At 39.2% G+C, this 19579-nt stretch overlaps 1 protein-coding gene across 1 annotated transcript; it reads left to right on the top strand.

The window, feature by feature from the left end:
• Positions 1–383: 383 nt before the first annotated feature.
• Positions 384–15289, top strand: LOC105922568 (interferon alpha/beta receptor 2). The gene is made up of 7 exons (XM_036132718.1): positions 384–835; positions 2538–2661; positions 4889–5064; positions 5932–6080; positions 10114–10270; positions 11966–12081; positions 14078–15289. Exons 1-7 carry the CDS (start codon positions 787–789, stop codon positions 14768–14770), a joined length of 1464 nt encoding a protein of 487 aa, XP_035988611.1. The 5' UTR covers positions 384–786; the 3' UTR covers positions 14771–15289.
• The last annotated feature ends 4290 nt before the right edge of the window (positions 15290–19579 follow it).

Genomic DNA, 19579 nt, shown 5'->3' with positions numbered 1-19579 from the left:
AGAGTGGGAGTAATGCGGCTCAGTGTTTGATTAATTTTTATATTTTATTTTGATTTCCAGAAATTAAAGTTTTGTCAAATTCTAAAATTAAAGGATTTAATTGTGAAGCTGTTCAAGTAAAAGGTTGGGTAGGTCACATGACTTCCCATCAGCCGCGTTCATGAGATGCTGCATTCATGTGTAGTCGGACATTCAAGTATACATCCGCATGTGGTAAAATGAAGGCAATAAGAAAGAAACTAATTAACTAAATCTTTTAATTATATCAATTAATGTGTGCGTTTAAGGCCGCAGAGTCGTAAATATGCTGCTTACAGGGTCGCAATTCTGGCTAAGAAGGCGTTCGAACACATCCTGAAGGGGTTTTGAAAATAACCAGATGTCCATGAACGCATCGCCAGCAGGAGGACAGAAACGGTTCCCAGGATTGGTCTCCTCCTTTTCTCCCCTATGAGAGCATTTCCTGGACCTCCTGCACGGTGGACGCGGCTTTGATTCCTTCTGCCTTCACTTCCAAACAAACAGCCCCAATTTCTGGCTTAAATCCGCTCCAGGTTCCGTAGTTTCACTCGATACGGACGACGCTACTTTGAGCTTTTAAGCTAGCGACACGTTTCCGGGTAGCGGGCTTTTTTTTTTTTTTCTAAAGCGGATCCTCTAAATATTGTTGAGCTAACCGAAGCTGAAGGGGCGATCAGTGTTTATTGTTTAGCCCTATAAAGAGTATATTTACTGTTTTATTCTGAGTAATGCCGGTTAAAGAAGGAGGACTGAGATGTGGGCGTCATGTCTGAGCTGCTGTGGATTCTCACCTGGCTGCCCCTGGTTCTGACAGGTGAGTCCGCACACCTGGAGCCAGCAGGAGGGCTGGGATTCAGCTGATTTGACTTATTTTTAGTTTAAATAAAGCACATTTTGATGCAGAGCAGGTAAGTTAACCCATAATCTTGACTCTACATTCATTAACTACAGACAGGCCCGGTCATCACCTGGCAGGTGTTTCATAGAGGTCAGGTGGGGCCACTGAAACTAAAATAAATAATTTAAGGTTTTTATTGAACTGCTGTGGTAAACCTGCCCGTAGAAAACTATCATAAAGACTTAAGGAAACGCCTACTGATGACTTTTGGTTTATTCTGTTGTTTCTAATGTTACTAATGATCTAACCAATAACATTTTGAGTTGAACAATAATTGCTTTTTATTGCGTAATCATATTAGGAATAAGGTGCACATTTATTAATTTATTTAAAGCAAAACAAAAGTTACTGGGGAAAAGCAGATACTGGCATATTGGAATAAAAGCAAAAACAGAAACGATATATTTGCTTATGGAACAGGAATTTCCCAACAGGGAACAATATTCTGATTACAAGGCTATACTGTATGTGTGAGAAACATTTACTTAGTGTAAAACATTAATAATTCTGGTTACCAGGCTTCAGAACAGTTTTATTTGCCTGTTACTTTGCTTTTTTGGCAAACACATCCAGGTTTATGGCCCTAGGCCTTCTTTGTTCTACACAAACTGATTAAACGCTCATCATGGTGCTTCTCAAGGCCGTTTGGATTAACTTTAGCACAGAAAGTGCAATTTTGCACAGTTTAAGCATTTGGTGGCAGCCCTCCCTGTACGGCTGCAGAAAGACGATGAGCTCTGCTAATGTCTTTGGTGTTTTCATTACCACTACTTTGCTTCCTTTCAAGAATCTGCTTAAGCTGGATGATCTCATGCTGCAGATCCTCAGTTCTGCAGTCGCATTGTGAGGCAAAAGCCTCTATCCCTTTCATTATGACACTATATATATATATATATATATATATATATATATATATATATATATATATATATATATATATATATATATATATATATATATATGTATATATATGTATATGTATGAGAGAGAGAGAATTTTTGTTTAGGGCTGGAAGATCTAGAAAAGAAAAAAGCATATCGATAAAATAGAAATCATATCATATTGATTAATAATTATCGACAAATTTAAAACATATATTTTAAGCGTAGTCATTTTATGCTGTTACTTAGCAACCTATTTTTAGACACAGACACACAAACACTGAATTCAAACTCAACCCTTTATTCTACCAACTTTAAGGGGGGGGGAGCGGAGCTTCCTGGGTCTGCGTTGTGATTGGCTGGGAGGATGTAATGATGTAATATTAACCTGTATGATTGGCTGGAACGCAAAAGGAAGAAAAACTGTTATTCTATTGACCTTTTTCGTTTTCTATTGTCGATATACGTCTATGGATCGATAAATATTCTTATTGAATTATCGTCCAGCCCTACTGTGGATAAATATTTGCGATCTGGGCAAAGATCAGGGATGTATCGTCCCTCCAGAGAGGGTTTTAAGTCTCGTTGGGTTGTAGTCGTAGTCTGGTACCGGTTCTGTTAGATCTCCGTCTGTTAAACAAGAAATCCTGATCAGCTGAAGCTGCTCGTGGTGATGATTTGTCAACTGTTTGTATTTTCCCATGACAACATCTCCTTATTTCCTCTTGTGTTTCCAGCTGTGGCTGAACTCCCAGCGCCCTCCAATCTCACCGTGACCTTAGAGCCGTCGGGTTACTTCCTGACATGGCAACCCGGAGCAGGAACGCCCGCCGGGACGTTTTACCGAGTTAAAACCAAAACGTGAGTTTCACCTGCCGGTGTCTTTTTTTTTTTGTGTGTTTTTCTTACATCTAAAGCAGGAGTCTGAGTGGAATCTGCTGCAGGCTGTTGTGATTTCTGCTCCAACGAGAGAGACGACATGCAGACGAGTCACTGTTTGCATTGAGAGCCACACCCAGCGAGGCCGCTGGAGATGCCCGGGGCGGTTTGGGATCAGGAAACAAACCTGCTGCCGTCAGGAGAGCCCTTAGTTTGCTCTTTCTGCTGCACCTAAACTCTGTAAACACGTCTGAAAAGCAGCTGACATGGAGCCGAAGGGAAGAAGCGTGGATTAAATTAACGTCCGTCCATTCCTGCGGCCCTAAAGACCTTCGTTGGTGTTCTCAGAGGGACGCTGTCGCCTCGGCGTCCCGACTCCCTCTGACGATACAAGCCGGTGTAAAACAGCTGGAGAAGCGACCCCACGGCTCAGCAATGACAGCACTGCAAAAATAGAACTAAAAATGAGAAAATATTTCTTGAAATTACAGTATTTTTCTTTGATTTGAGCAGGTAAATAAGATTATTTGCCTATGGAATGAAGATTTTTGCACTTAAAATAAGAACAATTCATCTCCATCATCTCATTTCCAGGGCAGGATGTCTAATTATCTTATTGTAGGGGTAAAAATACTCACTCCATTGGCAAATAGTCTTATTTACCTGCTTAAATCAAGGAAAAATACATTAATTTCAAGAAAATGTTACTTACTTTTAGATCCCTTTTTGCAGTGCATCATCTTATCTGTATATCTAATTATCTTATTTTAGGGGTAAAGATACTCATTCCATTGGCAGATAATCTTATTTACCTGCTCAAATCAAGGAGAAATCCATTAATTTTAAGAAAATTTGACTTATTTTTAGTTCTCTTTTTGCAGTGCAATACCAGCTGTTGGTACAGTGAGACCAAAGCTTACTGGTCTCTCAGGAGTTGAAAGAAACAGACTCGCTGCCTTTATTCCAGAGAGGGAAACTGCAGATTCAGAAGTTTCAGAACCACCTTTGGGTCAGAACTGGCCCAGCAGAACAGAAGGGATCCTGCTCTGTGGTCCAGAATCAGACTAGGAACCGTCGTTCTGGCCGTTAAAAAGTCACACGGGAAGGCGCTGGCTTTGCCGCATGTTCCTCACTTTTCAGGACAAGGGAGGAAACGGAGGAAGAGAAATAAAACTTCACAGAAAAATAAAAAGAACGAGGCTGAAGCTTCTGGATAAGGAGCCGTCACGAGGGCCGGATCGGCCAATCAGAGGCAGACTCAGGGAAACGGGGCAGCCAATAAGAACACTAGATACCTTCTGACGCCTGAAGCTCATTTAGGAAAGGTCAAAGCTTCTAGAAACGCTCTTATTCAAACTGAGAGTTTAACGCCAACAGGTCATAAAAGCTTTTATAGTAAAATTACTATAATAATAATAATAATATTGTTTTCAGATGTTAAAGATCACAGATGGCATTGACTCAGGATCGTTGATTGTTGGGGCTAAATCCAAAAGTGTCGTCCCAAAACGCTGTTTTTGTGGCTAGAAGTTCTGGATAACCGTCCGTTTAAAATAAAAATGCTTAAAACATGTTATTATATATAAACAACACAAAAATATTTGCTGAAAAATAAGATGGACACCTCTCCAATGTGTGGTTGAGTCGTGAAGAAAGGTACCTGAGCTGCAGGTGACGCTTCAACAAAGTCTTCAGTTTCTGAATGGAAGAAAGTGGAAAAAACGTTGCAGAAAGGAATTTTTTTTACTAATGGAGACAAAAACAAAGCAGCAAAGCATCATTTCAGTTTGCAGTTTTCCACTAAAGCGGCGCCAAACTCCTCTGAACACACGAGAAACGTAAAAAACTCTAAATGCAAAAGGAACAGAAACATAAGAATTGATCCCAGGTTCAGCCTGTTACATCTGTCCTAATTCAGCAATCATCAAAGTCTGTTAATCTGACGTAATCTGCAGAAGTTCTGCAGACTTTGAGCATATTTTGGTTTTAACGAGCTCCTCCTGATGAATCTTTGTCATGAAAACAAAACTTGTCAGGATAACATTCTTCATTTATCACGTTTTTTAGCAGTTTTCCTCCAACAAAACGTACCAAAAATAAATCTCAGTGCTAGTTCTGTACACCTGACTGATCCGCCGTTGCATTTTATTCCTTCTACTTCATTCATTCCTCTTATTTTAACGCCACTGTTTGCTCTCCTGTCCGCCAGCTCGATGGACGCTCGGTGGTTCCCGGTAAAGGACTGCCAATGCGTCCAGGAGCCGCAGAGCTGCAACCTGACTGGTCCGTTTATTCATGCGATGGAGGAGTACAACGTCCAGGTAATGGCTCACCTGGGGAACCGGACGTCCCCGCCAGCCGAGCTGAAAAGATACGTTCCTATCGGTGAGTCGAGTCCTCAGAACCTTTAAATCATCTGATTATAGCAGGACTTAGCTGCTGCTGTTGCTGCTGCTGTTGTTGTTGTCCAGTCAGTTTTATGCAGCAGCTCCCTTATTAAGGCAAGGCAAATTTATTTCTATAGCACAATTCAGTACAAAGACAATGCAAAGTGCTTTACACACTGCAAAAACAGAACTAAAAATAAGTAAAAATTTTCTTTAAATGAGTGTATTTGTCCTTGATTTGAGCAGGTAAATAAGATGATTTGCCAATAGAATAAGAGTTTTCCACTTAAAATGGGAACAATTCAACTCCATTGTCTTATTTCAAGTGCAGGATGTCTAATTATCTTACTTTAGGGGCAAAGATACTCATTCCATTGGCAGATAATCTTATTTACCGGCTCAAATCAAGGACGAATAGACTAACTTTAAGAACATTTTACTTGTTTTTAGATCCGTTTTTGCAGTGCATGGTTAAAATATAGCAGAATAAAAGCAAGTAGGAATAAAATGTAGATGGAAAATAGAACATATACAAAAAAAAAAAAAAAAAAAAACTAGCGGTGTTTCAGTTAACTAGAACAGTTGAAGGCAATCCTAAACAAATGTGTTTTTAATCTTGATTTAAAAGAACTCAGGCTTTCCACCATGTTCCCCAGCAGAGCCTCTTCTGTTTTATTCCTATATGTTGTTATTTTTTATTCCCTCTAAATGCTGATCGGTCCTTTTTTATTTATTCTGGTGTTCTTGAGCTCGGATGTTGGCGTGTGGAGGCATGTGGAGCGGTTCTGGAAATGGAGCCGTTCCTTTTAGTGATTAATCCTCCGACGTGTTGGGGCTCATCGGATCTTCTGTTTCTCCTCTCCAGCCCACCTGCCGCCGCCCCTGATCAACGCCACGCAGTGCGGCTCCATCGTCTGCGTCAGCTTCCTGCCTCCGTCCCAGCACCACCTCTACATCTATAGTCTGCTGCATTACGAGCTTCGGATCAAAAGGAGCGGCGTCGAGGAACCCGAGGTACCGAACGGGGTTCTGGTGGGACGGCTTCATGCAACCAGGAGGTTTCAGACAGCTTTATTATTTAAATATCACGTTTATAAAAACCTCAGCGGACTGAAGCGCTTCACAGCAGTCACATCACAGGCAGATACAGGATAAAACGATAAATGAAATAAAGTTTGATTGAAAAAAAAAAAAGTAACGAATAAGAACCAAAACATGCTTAGTTTAATTTGAACTGGAATCAAGTAAGAGCTGAAGAGCGGCATCCCCACAGCTTAATGCTGCCACTACCGTGTCTGACTGTGACGATACCTGCAGGAAATGTCAGCGTTTAACAGCTCAGGGACTTTTTTCCATCAATGTTTTTATTATTTTCAACAATTATACATACCGTATATTAGGGCTGAACGATTTTGGAAAATAATCTAATTGCATTTTTTTTTCTTAAAATTGCGATTTAATAAGATTTTTTTTTTCCAGTTTAATTTATCATGTCTTTTTTAAACATATACAAACAACAAATCATTTTGTTTCCTCGCTGTGCAGATTAGTTGCTAAAAGACCCACAGCATCTAAACTCAGAGCAGAAATGATTGCGTTCTGCCTACGATATATTTCAATCAAAATTACAATTATGACTTTTCTCTGCATTAACCACAAGCAACAAAAATGGCGTCTAAATAAAGATGTTTGTAAACAAAGACTATTTAAAACAAGAACTTTTAATGTTTCTATAAATCAGAATATTATTCAAGAGAACAGCTTTTAATTTAATTGGACATCAATCCTTGTTGAACATAAAGTGCAACCAACAAACAAGTCTATGTATTAAACTGATTGACCTGTACTTAATGCTATGTATGATTATATAAACTCTAAAACAAGTAATAAAGTTAGATTATCTCACTGCTGCAACTGTCTTCCCTTCCATGTGGAGGCAAACCCACTTTAAACATTTTACCAACACCTAAAGGACGTGTCTAATTCCCTAATTGTTACATAGCCAAAAATTGCAGGAATTTCTTTTGAAACGAGTTGTTCTATAATTTGCTTTATTTCTCTCCAAAAAAATCCTAATTGCCCTGCATTCCCAGAAGCAATGAAACAGTGTACCCTTTTCGTCAGAGCATTTTGTGCATGTGTCTGGTATATCAAAATTATACCTGTTTAATTTAACTGGTGTAACATAAACTCGCATTAACCACTTATACTGTAGCAGCCTAAAGCGGGAATTCATTGTTTGTTTATGAGCCTTAGTGCAGACAGACAGCTCAGGGACTTTTTTAACATGCAATAACTAATGTACAATAACATGCAACTCATGTAAATTTAATCTCTGGACTATACATATAACTGTATAACTGTTACAATTACTGTAACAAGTGTTTTGCAGTAACTACGTGCAATAATGTGCTGTGTTTATTATTATTATTATTATTATTATTATTATTATTATTATTATTATTGTGTTATATTATTATGTTATAAAGGTCACTCATTCCTGCTGCTACCTGATCATAGCTTTATAAGTGTAACTATTAGAGTAACGACTGCAACCATGCACCATAGCTGCAACAATAACTGTAATAACTTATGTGCAATAAGCTATTTAAACAAGGTGCTATAATCCGTGCATTAAGCCTGTGCAATAATCCTGTATAAACTGTATAAACTGTGCAATAAGCCTGTGCAATAGTCCTGTATAAACTGTATAATAAGATATGTGCAATAACATATTTATACATAGGAGTGTACAGAATTGTATATTGTATATAGCTGTATAACTGTATCTAACTGATTCTACTTACCTACTTTGACACCTTCTTCTGACTTTTGACTATTTAGCCGATGGGACAAGTGAATTTCTCCACTGTGAGATCAATAAAGCTTATCTTATCTCTTTTTAAAGCAATTACAGGAATATAACCACAGGAATAGGTGCAGTAGAGTCCCATGACCTTCAAAGCCTCGCAGCTTTAAAAACCATAAACGGATCGTTTTACTTGTTGCTAAATGAATAAATCCACGTGTGTCTGATTGTTGCTAAAGCTTAAATCTGTCGCTGACGCACCACACCATCATCTTGGTGTTCACATTTTTATAGACGTGCTTCCTGGGAGCCTGTTGCTACAGGTTTCAGGTGAGAAGACGACGTCCCGTTCCAGAGAAACATCCAGAAGCAAAATCCACAAGTCAGACCTGTTTGTGGTTTTTATTATCTAAAACTCCTTTCGCAGCTGTTTGAGCATCACCAGACCCCAGAAGCAGCGGAAGTAGTAGATTAAACAACAAGTGAAACGACGACTTGTTGAGCAGGAAGTACGACATCTTGGTGTGGTTTCTACGCGCCGCTTCACCCCACGCCGGCAGCAGCAGCATGGGGGGAACCACGGGACCGACTATAAATGCACAGAATCCATTCAGCCAGACTAATGGAGCGATTGTTTGCAAGGTTCAGGGTTCAAATACAGGAAGTTTTCCACTTTTTGGAGAAGGAAAATAACACAAAAGGAGGCCGTCCTGCTGAGGAGGAGCAGAGACAGCTGCGCCTGACGTTATTAAATTAAATTAAACTGGCAGAATACAGAAACTAGCAGCTGTCTGCAAAAACTCATCTAAAAGAAGCTCAATCAGCTTGGACTCTGAATGTTTCTATAAAACAAACATTTTATCTGAGCCTTATTCCAATAATCCAGAACTACACTGCAAAAATGGATCTAAAAATAAGTAAAATGTTCTTAAAGTTAGTGTATTTGTCCTTGATTTGAGCAGGTAAAAAAGTTGATTTGCCAATGGAATGAGAATTTTGCCCTTAAAATAGGAACAATTCATCTCCATCATCTTATTTCAAGTGCAGGATGTCTAATTATCTTATTTTAGGGGTCAAAATACTCATTCCATTGGCAGATAATCTTATTTACCTGCTCAAATCGAGGACAAATACACTAACTTTAAGAACATTTTACTTATTTTTAGATCCATTTTTGCAGTGTGTGAATAAAACTGAAACGTGTTGATGTGAAAAAACTCATCTAAAAGGAGCTCAATTTTTTTTTTTTTTTTTATTAGTTTATTTGTCAGGGACAATGCAGCGCACATTATTACATTCATAATTGTAATAGGCAGAGCCATAACAAAATGTGTAGATGTGTTGCATGAAAGGTTTCTAGCCTATAGGCTAATTTGCAACTCCAGTCCACAGTCAGGCCTTTATAAAATCCATTTTCCTAAAACGTAGCTCACATTGCACAATCATATATAAAATACATTATAAAAGACAACCATTAACATTTTACACAATCCTAACAACATTACACAAAACAACACCTCACATCCAACATAATCATAATGACTCAATGTTCACATATTTGATTTTTTTCAGCCAATGTTTCACCTTTCTATTAAATGTTTTCAGGTCAGTTTCTATTTTTATTTCCGTTGGCAAATCATTCCAAAAACGGATTCCTATCCAATCAGCTTGGACTCTGAATGTTTCTATAAAACAAACATTTTATCTGAGCCTTACACTGCAAAAACAGATCTTAAAATAAGTAAAATGTTCTTAAAATATGTGTATTTGTCCTTGATTTGAGCAGGTAAATAAGATGATCTGCCAATGGAATGAGTATTTTGGCCCCTAATATAAGATAATTAGACATCCTGCACTTGAAATAAGACAATGGAGATGAGTTGTTCCTATTTTAAGGTAAAAAATCTTATTCCATTGGCAAACCATCTTATTTACCTGCTCAAATCAAGGACAAATACACATATTTTAAGAACATTTTACTTATTTTAAGTTCTGTTTTTGCAGTGTATTCCAATAATCCAGAACTATGAATAAAACTGAAGCGTGTTGATGTGATAAAAGTGTCTCCTGAGACATATGGACAGAAAATATTTACCTAAACTGACTCTGAACGTCACACAACACCTTTTTATTCTGAATATTTGGCTGGAATCAGTCAATTCTGCAACAGAAAGCTTCCCAGGTTCTGAATTATCCAACTTTAACGTGTAACCTGCTTCTCATCCATGTCGTCTGCAGGTCCTAACCCTCCAGTCCCTGACGGCCCACAATGAGACCAACGTGGCCCCGGGCCAGAAGTACTGCTTCTCCCTCCGGTTCTCAGACAGCCAGTTTAAAATGAAGTTTAACTTCAGCGAGCCTGTTTGCACCTCCATCCCAAGGAACACTTCTTCAGGTGGGAGCCGTCTCTCTGTTCTCCTAAACGCTTCAGCCGAGGTGCAGGTCTGTGGTTCCACCAGGTTACTGGATGAATTAGCCGTAAATCTGCTGTATTTATTCAGATCCCAGAGGAGCCAGCTACAATACTTCTTTTGTTTTTTCTTGTCAGTTTTACCAGATTTATTTTATAATTATCTCTGCCCAAAGGTCAGCTATCGTCTCTGATCTTTTTTTACCCAGTGTCCTGTCTAGCAATGTGGCAATAGGAATTGATGTCTCAATGCCAGATGGAGCTCGACAGATTTTGCTTTTACAAGTGGAGCAAACAGCTTTCGCCATAATGCTCCGCTTGATTTGTGCTTATAAATAGCTTTATTATGATTCCTGCAAGGAGAATTTCAAATTATATGGACATGACAATGGGAGAGTAAAGGAAGAACAAAAAGTGAAAGAAAAGAAAACAAAGAGTAGAGGTGAAAGAAAGAGGAGATAAAAGGAAGAGAATGATAAAATGTCCTCTGTCTGCTCCATCACCTGGAAAGAGACACAAAAAGAACAGCACAACCAACAGACATAAAGCAACAGATACACTCGAATAACACCTAGATGCCATTGCTAAATCATATATATTATTATGTAAGCTGACATGTGTAATGTGATATTTGAAAAAAGAAAGTGAAAAAACATAAATAAATAAATAAATAAATTATAAGATTCGTCTCTGATCTAAATAAGTTGGCTGTGTTGCTCTGTCCTTGCTTCCTTTAGATGCTGCGGCTGTAATTAGCACCAATCAGAGAGCCCGTTGGTTTCCTAACGAGGGGAGAGAATAGATGGAACAGAAAAAATTTAGGTTATCGTATTCTTTTTTTTTTTTTTTTTTTTTTTTTTTTGGGCTTTTTCGCGGCTCTAGTGGCTCGCTATTTTTATAAAAGTAGGCTGACAGGAAGGGGGGGTGGAAGAGGGGTAGAAGACATGCGGCAAAGGACCGCGGGGCGGATTCGAACCCGCGCTACCTGCTGCGCCACGAGCGCGCCCAGGTTACCGTATTTTTCTGACCATAAGGCGCATTAAATATCTCTCTGTTCGTCTCTGTGGGGAGGACAGAGTAGCTGGACTACACTGCCCTGTTTCTAACAAAATAAACTTTTATATTGAATTAACTTACTAGGTTTATTGTTGCTAGTGCGTACTCCAGGCTGCCTTACATGAATACACTTCTAATTTAGACATTACAGTCAGGCAGTCTGGTAGACAGCTCAGGGGTCCTATCAAGTAGTGAGACAGTGTACCGTAATGCTCCTGATATCCATTGTGGAGTGGCTCCGTTGCTAACTAAAGTCATGTTTACACATTTTAACAGATTTAGGAGCGCATTGTACCAAATTAAATCAGTCAGTAAGAACAACAGTGATCATAGATAAGGACTACCATCAATCTTTGAGAAGATTTAAGGATTTTAAGTGTGCCTTATAGTCCAAATAATACGTTAGTTAAACTGAAATAAAAATGGTTAGAATAATTAAACAGAATGGTGGGAAGAAGACTAAATATGATTAACTTTTTATTTTAGTTTTCATATTTTGCTCACTAATCATTGTAGGCCTGTGCTGTCATTCAGTTATTAAACTAAAATATTAAGTCGGTCGGTGTCTGCCACCATGAAGTTGTTTTCTCAGGATTAACCGGCTGAAACGTTTCCTCCGTGCAGACGCAGCCGTCGCCACAGTGATGTGTTTAATGGTGATGGCCGTCATCGCTGTCTTCGCTCTGCTGTACGGGACCGGCTTCCTCTGCCTGAAGCGCCACCTGATGCCATCGGTCCTGGTGAGTGAAGCGCCTGCAGACCTGAAGCTGGAACATAACTGGGTCTGCGTGTTAAACGGCACTAGGATTTAGAAATGTGGTGACGATGGAAGCAAGATTTATATGTGCATCGTTCATATTATAGCTTCGTCATACAGAGTGAAACAATGAAAGCCTTTTATTTCGTGTAGTTTTGGTGATTCTGTCTCACAGAGGAGAAAAACGCAGAGCTTAGTTTGGTGAAAAGTTATGGTGCATTGATGGAAAGTTAGGTGGAAGGAAAAAGTGTTTGTCCACCAGCAACAGGGACGGCTGCAGCCTCGACCGCCTTGATTTATGCTGGAGTCGCTTTACCTGGAGGCTAGCATAAAAAATGAGCATCCTATTCTGAGGCCTGAGGTTTCTGTGTCATTAATCTGTGTACGATGTTAATTTGATGAAAAATGTATTATAATGAGTGTTTATTTGTTAGGGATTAACGTGTCTGGTGAAAATGACGCCTCAGTTTGGATGAACAGTAACAAAACCGGCACATTAGAGGGTTTCTCAGAAAACCTGCCTCGCGATTCTGTGAAAAATAAAAAAAACAGAGCCGTGGTTTCTGACAGGAAGCTGAGTTCGAGGAAGAACACCGAAAGCAAACCTCTGACTTTGACCTCACAGGGAGGTTTAACAGAACAGGTTTCAGGTATGGCGGGCCTCCTATACGCCAATTACTTCTCCTACAACCCGTCCCAGACTGACCATCTAAAACGCCGCCCTGCTACTATAGAAATTAGGATTGTTTTGCTTTCTTTGTTAATGGATTTCGGATTGTGTGAAATACTGTTGATGTGCGAGAATAACAGGAAAGAACATGAGCGAGCATGTCAGCACTGTGATTGGAAACTTAAACTTGCATAGGTTGTGGTTTATCTGTGGTCTGCAACACTCATACATAAAAAAAAAAAAAAAAAACGCCCATCTGCGGAGGCCTTATAGCTTCCGGTGAATGATTTGTGGTACTTTGTGTTATTTTCCCCTTTGGAAAGATGCCTGCTGCTCACGTAACTCAGGTTCATGCAGGAGCTGGTATAAAATCCTCCCACTATGATGACCTTAAAAATAAAATTAAAAAAATTACACTATTATTGGACACAAAAGTCCAAATTAAATATAAAGTTGGTTGCATTTAAGGCAGGAAAGGCAACAACTATTCCTTCAGCTGCTAAATAATAAACCATCCCGACTGTTACATGTGTTATAATAGTTTCTGTTTGCTACAGTTAAGGAGAAATATAGAATAAATAAAGTAGTATTTTTCCAGTATAAAGGATAACAAGCAGATCTCTGTCTGCTCTAGTCTGAAATCTGCTGCTATAGACATGCAGCTCCTAGCTAGCTGGCTAACAATGCTAGCATTAGCCTATATGCTAATATGCCTTTCTGGCCATTTATATTATAACAATACTGATTATAACAATACTTAAATATAAAGCCCAAGTCTTTAAGGCTGAAAGGTCACGCTTTGCATCTCTAATGGCCAATAATGCAGATCTGGATTTTTATTTTGTGAAAATGTCACGGCTAACATGCATTTAGCTGCTCCTGATGTTTCCAGTTAGCTGTTGGTTTGGCTTAGATTTGAGCAGATTTCTTCCTAAAGCCCCGTATTTCAGCTTTCAGGTTTCAGCTGTTGTATTTATGTCAAGATGGGGGGGGGGGAAATAAAAAGATGGTTCCAATTTCTTTAGCATATTTTATTATGATTTCAGTGATTTTTCACCCTCAAGCTCTGGTTTTTACTGCTTGTATTCAGCGTCTCTGGTGTTCTGGACGGCAGAATAATTACTACATACAGCATATTATATACTCCCCCGTCATAAACCTAATTCCTCCACATTGAATCATCCTGAAACATTTAGATTTCTGTTCCTGATGCACTCGGTGAAATATCTGAAATGTGTCTGTAAATAGGGTTTTTACTCTCCGTTGGAGGGGGGGAAAAAAAACATCTCATCTTTGTTTCCTCCTCCAGATCTCCATCCATCACCGATCTGATGAAGACCGAATCATCTACAGCGCTTCTCTGCCCTCTCTGCTGAACGTCAGGCTGATAGCGCCCCCTGTCGGTGGGACCAGCTCCAGCCATTTGTTTTCAGACCAAACTGACGAGTGCGGTTCAGAGACCTCCTCTGGGGCGTGTTACACTCAGCGGCTGGGCAGCAACGTTCCCTCCTCCTCCTCCTCCTCATCTTCATCTCTGGCTTCCAAACCTGAACCTGCATCCACCTCCTGCTACAAGGAGACGGCAGAAAGCTCAGCGCTGCCGCCTGAAGACCTGACTGTTACACAAGCTCAGCCTGGAGCTGAGCAGAACCCTCTGAGAGCGGACAGTTTGGTAAGGGTGAGAACTGAGAGGAAAAAGGAGGAGGAGGAGGAGAAGAAAAAGGAGGAGGGGGCGGTGGGACAGGATGTGAACCTTTTCAGTTTAACCTTCGGCCAGCCGGAGCAGCACAATGAGGAGGAAGAAGAGGAGGAGGAGGTCCTTCCAGACGTTCCAGAGGAGCCCGCCTCTCCGGCACCTCCTCCGGTTCCGCCTGCAGCCGCAGCGTCATCCCAGACTGCTGCTGCTGCTGATGATGATGATGAAGAGCAGGAGGAGTGGGAATACATGTGCAGACTTCCTTCTCGGGTTTCTGAACACTTGCTGCGCTCCGATCAGGGCTGAAACCGGGCCGGAGCGGCGATGAAAAAGGGACCGAAGGCGTTCTGGAGACTCCGCGGCACAAGAACTCGTCTTTATTTCCTGGTTTCATTATTCTACAGTTTCATGCAGAGACTTCACTCTGGGTTCTGGATCTCCTCTGCCCATCTCAGCCCGAGGAGAACCAGAACCTCTGGAGACACTTTTAGATGACTTGACCTCCTGTTCGGTACCACATGTTCGTAAATCCAGTGACTTCCTGCATCCAGCCCTGTAAAATCTCTCTCCGAATGTTTCTGGGTGTCCTCAGGTCCGATCTAACAGGGGGTTCTGGTTTCCCCCCGTTTACTGGTTTGGCTTTCTGCTCTTCATGCAGTAACACATGCTTGGCTTAATTGGTCAGAGTGTCTGCTCGGGTCGGACCTGCCGTCCACAACACTGCAAAAAATGAACTAAAAGTAAGTAAAGTGTTTCTGAAATGAGTGTTTTTGTCCTTGATTTGATCATCTGCCGCTGGAATGAGTGTTTTTACCCCTAAAATAAGAGAATTAAATAAACTGCACCTGAAATAAGGCGATGGAGACGAGTTGTTCCTCTTTTAAGAGCAAAAATCTGATTCTGGTGCAAGATAATTTTTATTTACCTGCTAAAATCAAGGACAAATACATTGATTTTAAGAAGATTTTACTTCTAGATCTCTTTTCAAATCAAGGACAAATACAGTAATTTCAAGAAAAGTTTACTTATTTTTAGTTCTGTTTTTGCAGTGCAGTTCTGGTTCTGATTGAGAACGGCACTGCAAAAACAGAACTAAAAATAAGTAAACTTTTCTTGAAATTACTGTATTTGTCCTTGATTTGAGCAGGTAAATAAGATTATTTGCCAATGGAAGGAGTAATTTTACCCCTAGAATAAGATAATTAGATGTAATGCACCTGAAATAAGGCGATGGAGACGAGTTGTTCCTCTTTTAAGAGCAAAAATCTGATTCTGGTGCAAGATAATTTTTATTTACCTGCTAAAATCAAGGACAAATACATTGATTTTAAGAAGATTTTACTTCTAGATCTCTTTTCAAATCAAGGACAAATACAGTAATTTCAAGAAAAGTTTACTTATTTTTAGTTCTGTTTTTGCAGTGCAGTTCTGGTTCTGATTGAGAACGGCACTGCAAAAACAGAACTAAAAATAAGTAAACTTTTCTTGAAATTACTGTATTTGTCCTTGATTTGAGCAGGTAAATAAGATTATTTGCCAATGGAAGGAGTAATTTTACCCCTAGAATAAGATAATTAGATGTAATGCACCTGAAATAAGGCGATGGAGACGAGTTGTTCCTCTTTTTAAGAGCAAAAATCTGATTCTGGTGGCAGATATATTTTATTTACCTGCTAAAATCAAGGACAAATGCATTGATTTTAAGAAGATTTTACTTCTAGATCCCTTTTTGCAGTGCCGTTCTCAATCAGAACCAGAACTGCACTGCAAAAACAGAACTAAAAATAAGTAAACTTTTCTTGAAATTACTGTATTTGTCCTTGATTTGAGCAGGTAAATAAGATTATTTGCCAAAGGAAGGAGTAATTTTACCCCTAGAATAAGATAATTAGATATAATGTGCTTGAAATAAGTTGATGGAGATGAGCTCTTCCTATTTTAAGTGCAAAAATCTTATTCCATTGGCAGATTATCTTACTTACCCGCTCAAATAAAGTAAAAAATACACTCATCTCAAGAAAAGTTTAACTTATTTTAGTTCTGTTTTTGCAGTGTGGACCTTCATTGGTTTCCACCACATGGCTGTCCATGCTTTTTATTTTTGAGCGAGAGCGGAAATATTCCAAAAACAGCCAAGTTTATCCGTCTCGTAAGGCCGGCAGTGCAAAGCAACAGGTGGGGGAGGGGTGGCCATTCCATGCTCCTGTCACTACGGGACGTTTTCTGACAGTAAAGGGAAATATTTTAGGTTTTTATGTGTGGAAGCTTCCTGGCTGCAGGCGGCTGGAGGAGCTCAGCGTCCTTCAGCTCGCTGCCAGACGTGGATTTCTCTTCGTTCATTCCCTCCTCCTGGTTTCTGTCTCTTCACTCGGTCTCCTGGATGTTTTTCCTCTTTAGATTCAGCTGATGGGAACGACCGTCTTGCTCTATTACAGATTTCTGCCACGCAGGTATCGGTTTCACACTCCATTTACTTGATGCAAAAAGCCAATAATTCATTTTTATTCACACTCTGGATGCATTTTTTTGTTGTTTTGTGTCATTCAGTTGCTGCCTCACTGATTACAGTATTTTATCTGTTTACATTTTATGAAGAATTTCTTGTTTTTGCTGGTAAATGGGTGAATCACGAACAAACAGCCATAACCGCTTCGTTCATAACGACCAACAACCATCGGCTGCGTTGGATGAAGACGCATCGATCTTTGTCCTTTTCTGCTTCTCTCGTTTCTGAATGCATTAAATTAAACCGAGACGGTTTCCGTCCGTTAAGGTTTCCCAGACCAGCCAAGCAGCCATGAGGAGCCAAACCTACATTTTTCCATTTTTTTCTCTAAATAAACCTGCATGACTTAAGGTTCATAGATCATCGTTTAAGCAGTGATGTCCAGTTTTTGTGTCCTGATCGATCAAAATCGCCTCGTGTTTCAGTGAAATGGGACGGCTCCGTATGCGACGCCCTCCAAGGCAGCTTTTTGTATTTTTGTGATTTGTTCTGATCATGAGAAAATGAATTATGAAAATAAAGTTGTACAAAGTAAAAAGTTTGGTGTGTTTCTGAACTTTAAAGTTGGTTTGTTGGTTTAAACAGCCTCTCTTTATAATTTATTCTCCTGGAGTCGAGGGACTTGGTTTCCCTGCTGCTCCTTTGGACGGTTTTCAGTATTCAGCTCATTGTTTGATTTACTATAGTTTTATTATTTATTTATTTATTTATTTATTTATTTAATGGCATAATTATGCCAAAAAAAATTACAATATCTCCAAAGAATCAAATCATCCCTTACCATGACAGGACCTCTGCCGTGTTTTACGGCTGGATTTATACTTGTTTTCTGTAAATATTTTGAATTAATTTTGAACCAAACATTTAAAATTTGAGTTTTTATTGTTCAGGTTATTTTCTGGAGTAATGAGGCAAAGAGCCGTCTGTATTTTGCTCACAAAAAACATTTTTAATAACACACTGACTGCATCTCCTTCCTATCGGGGAGCGTAGCCAACAGCTTTCAGTTTTTCTTTCAGGACTAAGATTTATTTAGCATTAAGTCTAAAATAATTGTACATTTATTAATTAAAATTGGTGAATTCCTAAATTTACAAAACTAGATATGAGAAGAGAAACAGGGAAGATGGATTGAGCTAAAAAAAAACAACAGGAAAACCCATTAGAGCAGGGGTGTCAAACATACGGCCTGCCGAACAGTTTAGTCCGGCCCTGTGGCTAAATGCATTATCATTATTCAAAAAAAAAAAATAATTGTTTTTTTTTTCAGTGTCCTGTCTGGCAATGTGGCAATAAGAATTGTTGTCTAAATGCCAAAAAGAGCTCATCAGATTTGACTTTCACAAGTGGAGCAGTACTGCTTTGGCCATTTATGAATGTAAATAGATTTATCATGATTCATGTGGGGAATATCTCAAATGATATGGACACTACAATGGAAAAGTAGGAGAGGAAAGGAAGAACAAGAAGAAAAAAAGAAAAGGTGAAAGAAGGAGATAAAAGGAAGAGAATGATAAAACAATTATTGAAAAAATATGTACTTCGTTTAATAAAAAAATCTGCAGTTCCTATATTGTCCACGAGGGGCGCTGTGTTTAATCAGCAGATGGTAACACTGAGCTTCAGATGTGGATTTTAAATCGTTTCTTAATTTTTATCTGTTTTATGTATTTTGTCATGTAGGACAGTGTTTTTAAGTTCCAAAAAATGTGAGTAAATGTTTTTCAACATTGTATAATCACTGTGATCAGTTCTTATGCGTAATGCACAAGTAAATGTTTAACTGAGTAAAAGTATTGTTGAAATTGCACATACTTTTCTTAAAAACGCTGAAGTTATTCATAATATATTGTGTAAAAGTGAAATTCATTTAATACAAAAACCAACAACAAGTCCACTTTTATTAGTTCTATTTAATCTTGCAATGAGTTTACTCGTGTGGCCCTCTAGAGATCAGATTAAGCTGAATGCGGCCCCTAAACCAAAATGAGTTTGACACCCCTGCATTAGAGGCTGAAAAAGACTTGCGGCTGGGCAAAGGTTCCCCTCAAAGCATCGTCAAGTGTTAGGACAGCCTAGTCAAAGTCCTGATAAACTAAAATATCTGCGCTCACCTTCTAATCTGAGACAGAGGCAAAGGAAAAAATACTAATTTCAAGGAGATTTTTCTTCCTGTTAGTCTCTTTTTTGCAGTGTAGGCCTCTGCAGAGGACAGACCTGGATTTAAAATGTGCTGATTCAGCAGAATGCTCCGGGAAGGTGACCCTCCGACCCAGTCTCACATCACAGGCCAACTGACACTGGTTCTGACTGCAACCTGTTGCGGAGGGTGCAAGACTAATTTCAGAGCTTTTTAATCTGAAATTATTCATTAATTAATCGCATATTGTGCAACAGCGCAGCGCGACAGTGTAATTGTAGAGAGATTTTTCTTGGTGGCTGTTATAAACAGACAAACACATCATTTAACAGTGGCTTTTAAAGAGGAAAAAGTTACTTTTTAAAATACAGTATAATTAAATTCTAATAATTCTACCATTTTGTAGAATATTCTTGTATTTCACTTTTACTTGTCTCCATGTTCCAGCACTGTTGTATAGTAATGAAGT

The sequence above is a fragment of the Fundulus heteroclitus genome, unplaced genomic scaffold, assembly GCF_011125445.2.
Source record: "Fundulus heteroclitus isolate FHET01 unplaced genomic scaffold, MU-UCD_Fhet_4.1 scaffold_53, whole genome shotgun sequence".
Taxonomy (NCBI): Eukaryota; Metazoa; Chordata; class Actinopteri; order Cyprinodontiformes; family Fundulidae; genus Fundulus; species Fundulus heteroclitus.
The sequence above is the reverse complement of the archived record's forward strand: the minus strand, read 5'-3'. Positions and strand labels throughout refer to the sequence as shown.

Excerpts from the sequence above, each read along its gene's own strand:
- LOC105922568 (XM_036132718.1), top strand. The coding sequence starts at position 787 with ATGTCTGAGCTGCTGTGGATTCTCACCTGGCTGCCCCTGGTTCTGACA. Across the intron at positions 2,662-4,888 it reads TACCGAGTTAAAACCAAAAC|CTCGATGGACGCTCGGTGGT; the intron begins GTGAGTTTCACC and ends CCTGTCCGCCAG. Across the intron at positions 5,065-5,931 it reads GAAAAGATACGTTCCTATCG|CCCACCTGCCGCCGCCCCTG; the intron begins GTGAGTCGAGTC and ends TCTCCTCTCCAG.